The 16613-nt window shown below is 42.5% G+C and overlaps 1 protein-coding gene across 3 annotated transcripts in view; it reads right to left on the bottom strand.

Moving 5' to 3' along the window:
• Positions 1-16613, bottom strand: part of ARHGAP10 (Rho GTPase activating protein 10) — a 1108509-nt gene that overhangs the window by 442140 nt on the left and 649756 nt on the right. For all 3 annotated transcript variants that reach the window (XM_086962271.1, XM_086962272.1, XM_086962274.1), the window contains exon 15: positions 1646-1733. In XM_086962271.1, the coding sequence (XP_086818397.1) occupies positions 1646-1733 (88 nt within the window). The remainder of the gene's footprint in view (positions 1-1645; positions 1734-16613) is intronic.

Here is a 16613-nt window from a genome sequence, read left to right as displayed (position 1 = left end):
AACAGTGTTAGGAACGTAATGCAAAGACCTGATCATTGCAGTGCTGAATTTGAGCTGGTGGTTTCAGGTGCTTGGCACAACATTGGCACTTGTGGCAATCTGCCAGAGGGTGGTGCTGTCTCATATGACCACAACAGCAGTGAATTATTTATTCAATATACATTAAAAATTACAATTACCTGCCACCCAAGCCATTCTTATAGCTTTGGGGGCCTGGAATAGCATGACTTGTCACACTTGTAGGAGTGTGATGATTAGTAGGGGTGTTATTACTATCACTGGCAGGATGGCAGGGCAATGTGCGGTGGGTGGAAGCTGCAGTGGTTTCTGATGCAGATGAAAGTAGATGGATCACAAGATACTTCTGGCTGAGTTACAGGATAGGTTTATTAAGATACAGCAGAGCACTACACCTCGCCAGATGACCAGACCATCAACTGACAAGTGTGGAACATTCAAGAACAAAGAAGAATGCACATAGGTATACTGGGAGACTTAAGAGGTGTGAACATAGAGAAAGGTCTAATGACCAAAGGTGGCCATGTTGCGAGGGGTATAAGTTTACTACAGTCTCCTGACGAGGGCCCTGGCACTTATTTACAAATTAAGAACTGGATCAGTGCCAATGACGCAAGTGCTATCAGCAGGACCAATGGGCGTGTCGGAGTCTGTGAGGTGAAAATTGCAAACATGGCTTACTGAAGATCCTCAATTTGGGCCTGTTGTTTGCCAGCAGATTTAAAACACACTTCAAGTGAGTTTAATTACTCCCTGAAATTTCTGCATCTTTTATTCTTCCCTTGAGAGCGCAATGAAAACCTCTTGTGCGATAATGAATTTTGGTGCTCCAGGAAAGAGCAAAACTTGACAGAGGCCCCTGACCTCCGCTCCATATAGGCCCGGGTAAGCTCAACATCATTCTCTCTCTGGGTTTTGGGGTGCATCTGAAAGCATAAGTCACACAAGGAAACAATAAGAGACTTCCCAAGGCATGGGAGGCAATTGTTATGAGGGTCTGTCAGATATCCACATACAACACTAGGTATGTGGCTTCTACCTTGAAAATTCTAGGCGTTACATGGTATTTTCTTTTTTTTTTAATCTTGCTAAAGAAATGAGGAACAACGCAATAAACTGTAGCTCGAGATCCTGCATCTGTACACGCGTCGAAAATATGAAATGACTCTACAAGAGACTAGTGTCTTATATAGTCCAGTTAAATCACTTCTCTATCGATAAAACCATACACAACGCTGGTCAGCCTCACCCGATGCTGATGAATAATTTTTTGGGGTAAAAAATAAAACTGTCAGATCCAGCCGAGCATCCATCAGGCAATGGCGTTCACAGTATGTATCTGCCAGAGTTCATTACAACTGCAGATCAACAGCTGTTCACAGCTTTCAGTTCAACGTCATTCTGTAGCAGTTCCTGGTTTGCAACATGGCGGTGGCACCACCACTACTTCAAGTGCAGAATGGAATAGCACCAGACACAACACTATTTGAAAGTGTTGACAACAACAACAAAATACTAAAGCAATAACTACGTTCAATTTCGGTCAATAAAGAACAACAAAAAATGTTGGACAATTATATACAGCTATTGGTAAATATACTACAAAACTACATTATACAATTCTCACCTCAAATACTGTTTCAACGTGCTGGTAATGGTTTTCACCTCCCATTCTTCAGAATTTTCAAGGTCAACTTCATTGTATGTTTTTACATCTGCAGTGAGTGGAAGGGAAAAGCAGAGAGGCATTTAAAAGCTATGCCTGAATGGCAGTTGCTGCGGGCTGCTTGACAAGCACATTCATACTTCTCAATTCAACTCAAACATCAAACTGCATACCTTCATTTTAAAGGCAAACTTTAAATGCAGTCTCTGAAGGGAGTCTACCAGAGGTACACATTAATGACGCTGCCAGGCTGGCTCTGCTGATGCGACCACACGGAGCAAATACTTATAGTACAATCCATTAAAAGTCACAAAACAATATTTGCTAACTTTATATTTTAAAAAGTTTGTTGAATATTATTTTGGGCAGCCTGTTTAACACCCGGTGCTAATGTTAATAAGCTGTCATTTATCCATTCTAGCAATTACCACTTTGCATGCGGGGCTGAAATGGAATGGATTGCGCTAGGGCGCATTTTGCTCCTTTCCACACGATCCCAAAGGGGCCCTTCATTTGCAAAGTGGCTTAGCCACAGGTAAATGAGGGAACGTCTTTGTAGCTTTGACAGCCTCATCCCGCCGCTTAGCAAACACATCATCAAGAGGCACAGGGATTGTGAATCATATACGAAGTAGCATGCAGTCAGTACGTCCCACAAACATACTCCTTGGAAGATGGCAGCGGGGCCCCAAACATAGCTGATACAAAGAAAAGCATCAATTTGGCCTGTGGACTGGTTCTGTGGTCTACACGATTACTAAAAATAGCAATACTGTGGTCCCACAGACTCTCCTTAAATGAGATGCAATAACTCCAGAGAGAATGGGGCCACTCCATCAGCAGTCCAGAGAAATTCCCTGCAAAGCGATCTGTCGATTATCAAGCGGGACATTTTAATAAAATCATCCTTATTCAGAGTTCTGAGATTTGTACTCCAGAGACTGGAGCAGAGGAAACAGAGTTAATACTCCGTAAAACTGTGTTAAAAACTTGGTCTTATGAATAAAAATTCCACAATATTATTTGCCTATGAGCTAATTTCCATGGTAATAATCATGTGCAAAAAACACTATCAAAATATGCTGAAATAAATTTTAGCCCATTACAAACACACCACAGCACCTACTTCTACAGAAGCACCAGGTGGCACATTCTTTTCTAGGTTGAGTCTGGGCAGCGCATGAGCTGCTCTGCGAGGCATGCTGTATTGGAGTATGGACTTGGTGCCCCGCCCACTCTCAGCCCATATTTGTTTTTGGCTTGTGTCACTGTCTATTGTAAATGCTGGCTTCTCATTAGTTAATAGGCTTGTTAGTCCCTCCTTAGTACCGCCTTGTCTTCATTTGTAACCTCCCATGAGGACTGGCCTTTTTACTTCAGTTGTTACACAGTATGTCTTATTTAGTCTATAAGACTATATTCTTTAATGAGATTATCCTACTGCCGGCACAACACGCTTTCTTGCAGCATTCAGCGTGCTTTCACTTTCCACGCAGCCTGGGGCAATGGTGGCCGCTTCTTTGAAATGAAATAGGTCTCACATTTACAAGAGTTTCAGATATTGGCATTGTAAATGACGATGCCTTTTATTTATTTGTTAATGATCAAAACAGATAAATAAAAGCCATTGTCATTTACAATGCCAATGGCTTAAACTCTCGCATATGTGAGACCTTTTGCATTGCAAATGCTTGTTTCTATTGTAGCCTGCAGTTCATTTACCTAGCTTAACCTCCTCTGCAAAATTCCACTGTGGACGATAATTATAGCCAAGGATTCAAACCTAGTAAGAGAGAACCGCAACCAACAGCCTTCTTCCTTATTGAGCGATCCATACACCAAAGAGAAAATCCACACACCTCCAGCGAGACCACTTGAATGAGAAAGGAACATGCAGGCCGAACAAATATACGTTTTTTGACCAACAACTGACTGCTCTCAGAGAGGGGATATTGAAGGAGGAAATCACTTCATGATCAAAACCAGCTCCAAAGCCAGTCTAAAATATGTTGCTAAGTCAATGCTTTGTCCACTTACTCCTCTGCAAATGAAGACCTAAAGAAAAGGATATTGTTTCACAGCACACAAGCACGCCAGCTTACCTCCAAATGGGAGGTATTCACTAGGTCTCACCAACCTGAGAGAAGGAAATTATCACTCTAGGCAAGCTGGTCTTCAACTCTTTCCAAGCCTTAAGCAGATTAAGAGGGACTTTTAGTGGAGTGGGTGGTATAGAATTCAAGGCCTTGACAGTTACTTTCAAGGCCCAGAACGGGAGCGGTCCGAATTACATCAGAAAACGGATCCGCCCTTATCAGCAAAGGTGGATGTTACGCTCGAATTCACAGAATCTGCTGTGTGTTCCCCAATTTGTAAAGGCTCGCATTGGAGGAAGGGCTCTCTCAGATAGAGCAACCAGACTATGGAACTCACTTCCGGTAAGACTTTGGCGGATACCGGATGAAGGGGAGTTCAGGAAAGCCCTAAAAACATGACTCTTTAGCCAGGACCAGTGAACTTTTCCAGTTTAGGAGACCCAGTATCTTTGTTGCAGGATCACGCTAGTACCGGGACACCTCTGTTTGAGGTAGCTGTTGCGCTTTACAAATAACGATGTATTGTATTGTATTGTATTGTATCTTATTGTAGTGCACCATGCAGGAAATTCTTCGCTTAGGCTCTAGGAAGATTCTCGCCTTAGAGGTGGTGCATCAGGGTATTTTTAAGAGTAAACAAGTCAGTCATTGATCACCAGATGTAGCCATTTTAAACAAAATTCTATGACTTCCCATCCACTGCTTTGCAACAGAGGGACCAAGTTCATATAAGGATAGCTGTTTTGGGGCAACAAACGTTACCCAGAGTTGCATGTACCCAATGTCCAAAAAGGTGAATAGCTGTTTCAGTTATGTGGTGCTTTCTCCTGTCTCCCCACTCTACCACTGGCTTACTAAGTTAAGCCAAATGGCCTGAAAGGGGTGCCCCACACAGGAGCCAACACTGACCTGCAGTAGATGCTGCCCACTAAACAGTGGCAGATTAAATCCTGTGAGGGCCCCTAGGCAGTCAAACATTTGGCCCTCGTCCCCTGCAAATTATCTACTAATACGATTTTAGGTTTACCAACTAACAATTTTAATAAATGTTATTACACAAAACTAAACATTAACAATTATTAAGGTTATTAAACAAAAAATGATTGGAGACAATTTAAGAAAGTTTGATTGTAAATTTCTTTCAAGATCAAATCAATATTATTTCCGTTGTCGCTGGGCCACTAAAAGAAGTGGGGCCCATAGGCCAGTGTCTACTTTGCCTATTTGGTAATCCGGAACTGCTCCTAAAACACCTAGTCACCTCTTTAGAAAGGACTAGCAAAGTTGTTACAAGAGTTATTTCGAACAAAAATCTTTAACTTGTAACCACAGTGAATTTCCCCTTTCTCAGTGTGTGCATTGTACACCAGGTGATTTTAAGTAGCTGCTGACAGGCATAAGCAAACACAGTCGTAAATGAGGTATGATAACAGACAGAACAGCACATTCCCTTAGTAATGACCTTTTACTAATCTCAGCACAATATAATTCAAATTACACAACTGTATTAAAGTTAGTACGAAAATATCTTCACCACTGATATCTACAGCACACATTGCCTGTGGGCTACACATTTGGTTTTGATAATTCTTTCCTATTTAAAGTTACTGAAGTTAAATTAGATTTTACTAGGCTGAAATAGATCCGGCAATATGGGATGCTATGGAAAGATTGTAATCTAAAGTCACAGGCCATGTTTAGGAGGCAGGTTGAACAAATATATCTTTCACTTCTATTTTTCATTTCTGCATTCTGTGCAAAGGCACAGCTGCCCTGCAAACAGAAAAATGCCTCAACAGAATGACTGAGAGGGCAGTTTGGAAATAACCAATTGTGTAACCCTGACAATAGAGAAGACGTGGTTGGGCCTGTTAGAAGGCCACAGACATATTAAAGGTGAAAACACAAGACATCCATGGGCGTCCGTAGGGGGGGGGCAAGGAGGGGCGCTTGCACCCCCCCCCCTGGAGATCCCCTCCTTGCCCCCCCTGCGGACACCCATGAAAACCGTGTTTTAAGACAGGGTTCTCACTCTCTTTTCTCTCCTTTCTTTTATTTGCTTCCCTGTGAAATGGATCCAAAAAAGAAAGACGCTTTTGCTGGAAATGTAGTATTTTTCTGACATTTTAATTCCAAAGTGCAGCATTGGGAATAAAAGGCTAAAAATATGAAAAATAGATAAATAACTAAATAAAGTAAGACAGAGTGGTAGAAAACTGCCCAAACTAATTTTATTCACACCGAAACACATTAGCGCCACTTTTACAGTTTGCCAGTGAAGCGCTATTTGTGTTTTCTTGTCTTTGTTTTCCCTGGACTTGGAACGAGTGCACCAATCCTGGAAGTACTGCAATGTGTGGATTGGAAAACAAAATGTGTGCTGCGGCTCTGCGTCCAGTGATGTGGTCTTTTTACCATACTGCTTATGTTTTGTAAAGATATAAGCAATGGCCATTGAAATGGGTCCTTTCAGGGCCCTGTAGTCGTGTCCTTAACTATTCAGGAAAAAGCACTCACTGATTTCTGAGTAAGTGTAAAAGCATTAAGGTAACCATGTTGTTCCTGATTATATTTCCCATGGTTTGCTAAATGTTGCATTCCCTATAAGTGTTTGCTTTTTCCAGGATGTTGTTACTTTTTTTTTGTAGGCCGCATATTGCTCTTGTCTAGAGCGTAATTTAAATTGAGCCGCATCCAGGTGTTTATAGTGGGCAACAATTGGGTTGTAGTTGAAGACAGTGGGAGTTGTTCTCAGTGGGGCAGTACAGTGTTCAGTGGGGGAGAGGATGTGGCACTATGGTCAGAGCTGCTGTATTTGGAACTGTGAACCAGGTTCAGCCTTAATAACCAGTCCACCAGACCACTCTCCTGCAAGTGCACAATCACATGTTAGACCTTAGAAGGCTTCGCAACACCTTAGAAGCCCTGGTGTCTTCGCACCAGCAGGTGGACCCTAGCATGACAAGTGTAGGTTAACCTTTAAGGCTTGTCCACCACTATCCATACTGAAGTTCACCTCCAGTCTTGCGAGCAAAACTTTGAAGCAGCACGCCCTAGAACAATAGTTACTCTGTCACTGATGTCACAGACCCCATGAGAAGGGCCAGCTCTAGTGCAGTGCAACCAGTGTGACCGCCCCAGGTGCTGACTTTAGGTGGTGGCATCATGTTTGCAAGTATATTATGGTTTTAAAAACGCTTGCTGCTTCCTTCCGGACCTCCAGCAATTTTCGGCAATAAAAATCTCATGATGACTCTGGTGATTAATGTTCCTAGAGAGAGATCAGAATTTTGTCTAGTGGAAGTTTTGACTCATGGGAAGGTAGCTCAGAAGGTTAATGTACCGGCTGCAAAGAACATGTGCCATGAAGATCACAAAGTGCACATAATGTAAATAGGTCAGTGGGTACTGCTTTTGTCAGAGAGATCCTTTTGTTACTTGTAGTTTATAAGTTAAAATCATAACTTAGAATAGTGAGCTATTAACTGTCATCTAAGAGCTGCATACAAACTGCAAGGTATAAATGAGAGCGTTATGTCCCCGCCCCCCCCCCCGTCTTTGATTATCCTAATGTCCCAAAAAGTGTTCTCTTGGACAGAAATCAATTCTGATTATTAAGGAGAACCCCCAACCATGGTATTATGTTTTAAATTCCGGGTATTGTGTTTCTCCAGACCAATCACTATAAAACTATACGGGCTACTAGTGTGGTTGTCATGTGACTCCTTCACCTTGTAGTCCTTAGTCTTATGTAACATTTTCTATACAGTGATTTACACACATATTGATTGTCTCTGTGTAATGTGTGTGATGTAAAGTGCTCTGACACCCTACAATGGTATGAGTGGCGCTGTAAATCAAATTAAATGCATCTGAGAGAGAGTGGTTATGGAGACTTGGGGGGGCACAGTTAAAGGGTGGTAGTGAGGGAATCCATAGGAGATGTGGTCATTGGGGGGGCCCTAACAAACATTAATGCACAGGACACCACCAGTGCTATGGCTGGCCCTGCCCTTGAGGCCAGTCTGCCTCACCCATAGGTACCTCCATTGGCCTTGTTTCAGCAGTAGCATCTGCAACTCACCAGGGATTGACAATGCAGGATTTGCACGCACACCAAACTAAGTTCACAATTTTCACAGTCTCCCTGCTTCATTTACAATCACTTTTAACATGTGCTGCTTGCTGTGGGGCCACTGGAATTAATTATGCAGCAAAGGATGACAAAATTATGTCGTAGTGTTGACTAAATTATGCATTAAAAATACGGCTGCAGCGTAATGAAGTATATTTTCAGATATTTTATTATTTTGACGTGTGTACACTCTGGAAAGATTGTGCCTTATTAGTACCAGTGTAACATACAAACGCAGCAGTGAGAAAGGTGACCTGTCAACCTTTGCAATAGGCCATCCACTCCACGGCAACACAAGTCACATTTTTTATTAACTTTTGATATGTTTGAGCTACAGACATTTTATTAGTTTAAATGGTCAGATCATGCAGCAGATCTTGCATTATGAGGCAACTATGGCAGAGCCATAATTTTAGAGAAAACATTTGTAAACTAGGATATTTTGCCACTCATGTTTGAACTGCTGTTGTGGAAAAAGGGAAAAGTGCTGATGACAAACTCCATGGCTCGGAGACAAATGGCTTGTGTTTCCACATTTTATCGAATTTGGTACATTCTGTGATTAGAAGCATATCCCACTTTGTGAATATATTTTAATGTCAATAACTCATTATAACCTTAAATAATCATGTGTATCCATTGGTTGATTAAACTGGGCAGTGAAATGTCAAACAAATACTAAAAATGGGGTTGTCTGCGCATTCTGGCCACACTTTTGGCTTCACCCACAGATCTAATCCTTGGTTTATTCCCACCCTCTGATTCTCCGCCCACTGTTCTCCTACTTTTTTCCCCCACTTCGACCACTGTGTAAGACTCAGCATCCCTGGACCTGTGATGTGCCGCCGCTGCAGTCGCCGCATGTGTCACACATTTACGGTGCAGGGCTTCCGCATAAGGGAGCTGGCCATTATTGTATCCCTAAACATGTGCACGTTGTCAGTTTGCCATTGTCTACACGTAGAGGGACTCTAGGTTTCTTTTAAAAAATATAGCTAACATTTGGACCTATACATTTTATTTTGTATAAATTAATTGAATATGTGTAAAATGTTGCAATGCCCGGGAAATTCTAGTAAAGGGAGCACAACTTGGTGAATCACTAGCGTGTGTGATTGTTGTATTATTGATTACGGACTTTGACGTTGTGCTTTAACTTTGGATAACCTTTATCATGAATTCCAGCGCCAAGAAGCCAATATTGGTAAATATGTGTGCTACAAATAATCCCTAACATACACTGTGCATACAGTATATTTAATCTCGTGCTTTAATCATAGGCTGTTTTAAAGTATTCAGTGCTGAAGACAGTCTTGATTGGTGTTGGATCGAGTACCCGGAAGTCTGCACACCTAGCAGACAGAGATAAAGCAGCTTGTCAGTAAGTTTAGCATTTTCCCTGCAGGCGGTGTTTGTTGGCCTGTGGCAGGGTCAGTCACATGTCCTGGATTCCTGTCATTTAATTGAGCCTATACCAGTTCTGCGCCCCAGTGTTTCTTGTGCCCCACCTGGCATACATCATGTCGGAGGATGTTTATGACGTTAACATTTTGCCCCCCCCCCCCCCCCCCTGGAAAAAAGTCTGCGGATGCCCCGAAGGTAAAAAGTGGGTTAGGAAAAGCAGATGAAATTTATTCCAGACCTATAGACCTAAAAATATGGACAAACACTGGAATAAAAGACACAAGAGTGCTAAGTGCCAGGGAAGAGGAAACCAATATCATACAATATGAACTGGAGCACATAATACGTGTAAGGGTACAACAGCATAGAGCGGTGAGAGACAGCACATGCTGTAGGACCACAGAGAAGTAAAAGAGCAGACAGAGAAGGAATAAAGTATGAGAAAAAGGGACAGAGTAATGCAAATATTCCCTCAGCTCAATGGAGTTTCAAGCAATTGGACGAACCTCTACTCCTTCATAGCAAACTTCACTGAATCCCTTGAATAATATGGGTTTTAATTTATGTCAACTGCTATATTACAGCACCCATCCCTTAAAACATACTATGCTTAGTTTTGATGATGAAAATAATTTGTCTATGCTTTGATCCCATACAGTCCTGTTGCACTTCAGCGAAATTGGGAATAAAAAGGTATTTTCAAACTTTTTGAAAAGCACATAAATCATGCCAAAAGACTAATTTCATTGGGGGTTTCAGCAGGAAATCAGTTAACTGGTGCAGCTGATGCTGTATGTTTCGGCTAATTTAACAAAGCCTTGCAATATAAAAATAAATATATAAAATATTTCAAAAAGGTGTACAGAAAAAAGATACAATCCTACCCTCTGAATACATAATGTACACTACATTTCCAGAATTATATAGTTTAACATTTAAAACATCCCACTTATGTAGTATATTCCACTTAAAAATACAGTAGTTAATATAGTCTGTGAAAGACAAAATACCTTTAAATCTTCCTCGGATTCCATGTCTCCGGTGGAGCTCATCCTCGAAAATGATGGACATTCACCAAGGGAAAATTCAAATTCAGGAAGATATAGGATGGATACATACTTGCCTGCCACCAAAGAGGAAGCTATCCTTCCAAGAGGCACTAGGCAGTCCTGTTCCTCAAAAAAGGAAGAAGAACAAAGCCACTTGTCCTACACACTAGACTCCTCTACCACCACTTCCACCACCACCACCACCACCACCACCTCCATCCCCTCCTATATTTCCACCACTTGACCCAATTTATTCTTCACCACCAGGGTCACAAGGTAAGATGATTGGAGGGGGGCGGGGAGGGGGGTACAAGGGCCATTAGGGGATCCTGATCCATGGGATGCAAAAACAATGATCCACTTAACCTCAACAATCCAGATCCAAATCCCGGTCATCCCTCCCCTTCAGAAGATGCCACTTCTTATCAACAAGTTATTGCTAGGGCAGCTACTTTCCACAATGCTGAGCTGCACAAAGAGTCCCTAGAACAGGACTTTTTGTTTGACATCCTCTCTTCCACACAAGGAGGCACCCAGTATTTACCCATGCTTCCCCGCATGATGAGGCATGCTGAGGACATTTTTAAAGTGCCAGTCTGTGCCCAAATTTTAGGCCAGTGGGTCGACAACAATAACAAGGGTGGCTATTTCTGACCCACTCTTTACCAGGGGTCAAGTTTCACCTGACTCCATAGTTGCCACTATTGCGCGTAAGAGAGCTGACAGCCTCGCTACTGGGATACTCCACCTCCTGAAAAGTAAGCAAGTAGATGCAGCTGGGAAGAGAGTTTCAGCACAGACCGCTAATTATTTCTGTATTGCCTATTCCCAACCCACTATGATAGAGCCCTTTGGGATGAGATGGAGGAACTCTTATAGTACCCCTGGTAGGAACACAGCAAAAGGGGAGAAAACGTTTTCACAGAGGATCAGGCGATTACCAACAACTCAATCCGATGTGCACTAGATGAGGTGGAAACAGCTGCTACAGGTGTTAATACCAGCATGCTTCTTAGACGACACGCATGGCTGTGTTCAAACCAGAGGTCCAGCAGTTAGTGCTAAATATTCATTTTGACAAAGAGCTCCTTTTTGGCCCACAGGTAGACACTATTCTTGGTCAAATGAAAAAGGATACTGATACAGCTAAGGCCATGGGAGCATTACAGATGTCAACTCCTAAGGGGTCCTTCCGTCGCACAGGCTATAGGGGGTGCATATAAATCCACCACTATAGACACCCTCACTTCCTAACAAAAATAAGGCCGTTCCGCCAACAGTAAGGACTATTTTAGAGGTTCCTTCTGAGGCAGAAACAACAAGAGATGGGGCAGGAGTGCCTCCACACGTGGATCAACGCCCACTGCAAAGCAGTGACTACCCATTCCTTCCCCCCCCCCCAACCACTCCACACCTGTCGGGGGCAGACTACAATTTTCCCACCCATTCTGGGAATCCATCACCACAGACCAATGGGTACCTGCCATTAGCCAACATGGCTATTGTCTGGAGCACATTACCACACCACCTCGCATTCACAGATAATCAGAGAATCATCTTCAAATAATAACAATTCCTATTTGTAAAGCACAAACAAATCATCCCTCAAGGGTTTCAAGGAGCTGGGGTGAGCAGGGAGATTAAGTGAGCTATTGACCAGAGTTACATCATGCTGAGCTGAGGTTGGTGCAGGGGATCGAACCCCGGTCCCGGCACTCTAGAGTCAGCCACTCTGGCAGCTACGCCACACCTCTTTCTCTTCTCAAGCACGAAGTCAAAGCCCTTCTCCTCAAAGGGGCTTTAGAACCTATCTTGCTTCAACAGCAGAGATCAGGGATATATTCTCTATAGTTTCCCATTCCCAAAAAAGGACGGGTCACTGAGACAATATTAGATCTCCGACCCCACAACCATCCATTCAGAACATTTCCATATGGTTACTCTACAGGATATTATTTGACTTCTCTTCTGACGTTAAGGTAACACTGCACCTAAGGGACATCTATTTCCAAATACCAATACACCCTGCACACTGCAAATAACTCAGATTTGTCCTAGCAGGGAAACATTACCAATTCAAAGTTCTACAGTGTGGGGTGACCACAGCACCTCAAGTTTTCACAAAATGTTTGGCAGTAGTTGCAGCACATCTGTGAAGACAAAACATTCATGTAAAGACAGTACCCACCTACAGTGCCAGCAGTACACTCAATTGGAAGTGGATCTACTTTACAGACTAGAGTTTAAAATAAATGGTCCCAAGTCTCATCTTCAACATCCCCAATTCAACCTTACTTAGGAGCAATTTTCAACACACAGGACTAGCTTATCACAATCCCACTTGAGTTCAGAACTTTCAGGTAACTCAACCACAGTTCCATCAAACAAAACTCTCACAATTTGGACCGTGATGCATCTGTAAGGAATGATGGCCTCTTCCATTGACATAGTTCCTCCACGCAAGTTTACACATGCATCCACTACAGCAATGTCTAGTTTGCCATGGTCTCAATCACAGGGTCACCTACAAGTTCTAGTGTTAGACCGCCGCACTCACCGTTTTCACCAATGGTGGAACACCAACAACCTCCTACAAGTGCAGCCTTTTCTAGATGCTGTTCCTTGCCTCACTTTCACCACAGATACATCAGAGATGGGTTGGTGTGCCCATCTACAAGCCCTCACTGTATATGGTCTGTGGGATAGCAAACATCAATCCCCACATATCAAGTACTTGGAGCTTCAGGTGATCTTCCTATTACTAAAGACTTTCCTTCCTCACCTATCTCAGAAGGTTGTCCTAGGCCGGACAGACAATATGAAAGCCACAAATTATTTACAAAAACAGGGATTCCGGTCCAGGGAAGACATGGCTTGGCAGTTCGGGCTGGACTGTTCTCATGAGGCACAGGGTCAAGAATGGCTTACATATGGCCATGTCTGAACTGGGGTGGCTTGGTGAGCAAAATAACAACGGATTAAACCCAGATCTGTGACTGGGTATGAATGTTTTGCCATTGTGCAACATTCCGTCCATCATCTTGTGTGTTTTGCTGTTCACCCTATGTGGGAAGGGTATGCCCAGACGAGGGTCCCGTGCTCACTAAGCCATTGGAGTCAAGCTATCCTGGCTGAAGACGGCTGATAGCCAGAAATCGGTCCTAGGATGCTTGATTCCGGTCCAGGGAAGACATGGCTTGGTAGTTCGGGCTGGACTGTTCCCGTGAGGCACAGGGTCAAGACTGATTTGCATATGGCCATGTCTGAACTGGGGTGGCTTGGTGAGCAAAATAACGATGGATTAAACCCAGATCCGTTACTGGGGGTGAATGTTTTGCCATTGTGCAACATTCCATCCATCATCTTGTGTGATTCATTGTAGGTACATTACATACTTATGGGATGTGCTTACAGTTAGCATGGACATCCTTGTTCTTACACCCTCTTTGCACTCCTTTCTCTACCCGCCTGTGGGAAAACAATCTAACAAAGTAGTCCATGCCCATGTGCTGTATCACCCAGAGGAGAAGTCCCTTAGTCTTGTGACTTGAAAGACTTCTTTGAAGAAAAACAAACTGCACAACTCCACACACTAGATGGCAGGAGTATGCACAGCATGTTAATCTACAGCACTAAATGTCACAGATGCTTACAGGGTAAGTAACACTATCCTTATAAACTTACAAGTTATAAAGAAAAATTGCTTTCTAGTTTATACCTGCTTTCAGTGTCATAATAGCAATTTACAGGGGTCTCATTGGCTATGTGGATGAATCTCTTGATTCACATCAAATTTAAATAAATATATAAATCTGTATTTTATAATTACTGCAGGCTTTTTTCTTTTTGTCTGCACTTGATTTCAGGACAGTACACAAAGGGTATTTTGGTAATGTGGATTTAATCCTCATCAATAGGGCAGCTTTGCTGTGAGAGAGAAAGTTAGACAAGCAAACAGTCTTACCTCATTTCCATCACTATTCACCCTGAGTGGCTTTAACATGGAGTGTATACCTCCAGTGATGGATAAGGATTTGTGGGACAAGAATAAAGAAGAACTATACAACAATGGGTAACATTTACAAAAACTGGATCCTTAAATCCTTTGAACAAATGAAAACTGACTTTGGTCTGTTTGGCAATGGAGGGATTCTGATGCTGCCAGGCATGACACTGAGTGACCCATTGAGTGATTCAGAAAGTAGTGACCAGACCACTTGCGTCATTCAAGAAATATATTCAGGGTAAAGAGAGGAACACAGGATTTATACTGTAAATCTACAAGCCTCTAGCTCAGACCACTGGGATATGATGGGGGGGGGGGGGGGGGGGGGGGTGTTGGAGGGGTTGGGGGGGGGGGGGGGGGGAATCAATAATTGAGAAAAGGGTCTCGAAACAGGATATTGGTAGCAAGTTGAAACGGGAGGACTGGAAGGACATCAAGGAAAGACCTCACTATACAAAACAATACTGTACTGCTACTACTTATATGAAAAACTCTACAAATGGGACAAATGGAAGTCTGATATACACTAGCATGGGCGTTGGTGAGAAGGAACTATGGTACATGTTTTATGGAGCATCTAAAGCTATCACAATACTAGGAATAACAACTGGCTACACATGAGAAAGTATATGACCTTACTCAGCCAAAGGACCCAGACTTAGGAGAATTAGGAGTCACAATCCATACAGTATTTCTGTACAATTCCATGAAAGGAAATCAAATTTCACTACCCTTTCTTGATGCAAAGCAGCTCGTAAGTACTCGGCCGGGGTCACCGTTGATCCAGATTGTCAATGACTGGTAACAAAGAATAATGGCAATATTGGGAATGGAGGAACTGTCCCAAAATATTGAGAAGAGTACATTAGACTCAGAGGTGTAATGGGAACCCTGCTTGCATTACCTACTATAGAACTTAGTCAACATTCATGCTTTGTTACCTGGAAATGGCAAGAATAAGCACACAGGATTTCGTTTTTTACATTTTTCATGAAGTCTTACCAAAAAGTAAGGAATTCACCAGCATATGGAGTCTGCTTAAAATGCATAGCCAGCGGCTCTAAGGATCACACTAGAAGACACTGATGCCTACAAAAGTTACATATTTGTCAGCATGTTCCACAGAAGGACAGGTGAGCCAGTAAGAGTGCTTTAGTGTGCTTTAATGGCTGCCAGGAGACCAATAGGTCTCCTCTGAAGTCCCATGCGAATTACCACACCCTAAGTCTCCTTGGCTTTGTAGACAGAGACTAGCTTCTAGAAAAGGTTTCCAGTATTTGCAAGTAGTCCCATGCTAGGGATTTTTTGTTTTGAAGTGCAACACCATTTTGAGTTTCTGGGTCCCCTGTTGTTGCTAGGCAACCTAGTTAATAGATGAAATAAGATTTCCAGAAAAATGCTCACTGGTATAGTACTGATTATTGTTGTGTATGTAAAAGCCCACAAGTATGACTTGGTAATGGTGAATGTTTGTGGTAGCATCTTACAGCGCATGTGCACAAGGTGATATCTATTCCAGTGTTTCTCAAACTGTGAGCCGTGATTTACTGGCAGGTCGTGAGCTGGATTTTGCTGGGTCACACAATTTTAAGCAGTAAATAAAGATGTCCTTTAATTCTGTATTTATCTTGCCAAATTTGCTACGCTACAGAGACAGAGGTAAAATGTCACACTATGTCTCCTGACAAATTGCAGCTTATTGTTTTTACATGGATCTTCGTGTTTACAAATTCCTCTGACTTTGCAGTCAGAGAAGGAAAAGTAAAGTGAATTATGTGACAATCTTACTGCAGTACATGCAGTGTGAAAGGAAAGGCTGTAGGATGTCATTATGTTTAGTAAGAAATGCTGTTCACATTCAACAGTTAGGAACATTTTTTGTAACTCTGAAGTGTAATGGAAACAAAGATTTTTAAAGGATCAAAACAAATCAAGACACTTTTTTTGGTGATACACAAATGATAACTATTTACTGAAACATTATTGCCACACATTATCATTTGTGTGCAATATAGTTTTATCTGTAAAACCGTATGCAAGAAATTGTCCAAGGCAATCTGCCAGTACCCAGAAATTAAGTCAAATATGCTGAGGAACTTTGCAGTTCCCAACTAATCTATGAGCTGATCAGCTTCAGGGGATAGGGTGTGCGTCAGTCTTGGTGACCTCATTAAGCACCTGGTAATCCACATAAGTTCTGCGGTGGCACCCGGAGGAGCAGTCTTTGGGACCAACAGCA

Source organism: Lissotriton vulgaris, chromosome 3_1 (genome assembly GCF_964263255.1).
Source record: "Lissotriton vulgaris chromosome 3_1, aLisVul1.2, whole genome shotgun sequence".
NCBI lineage: Eukaryota > Metazoa > Chordata > Amphibia > Caudata > Salamandridae > Lissotriton > Lissotriton vulgaris.
The sequence above is the reverse complement of the archived record's forward strand: the minus strand, read 5'-3'. Positions and strand labels throughout refer to the sequence as shown.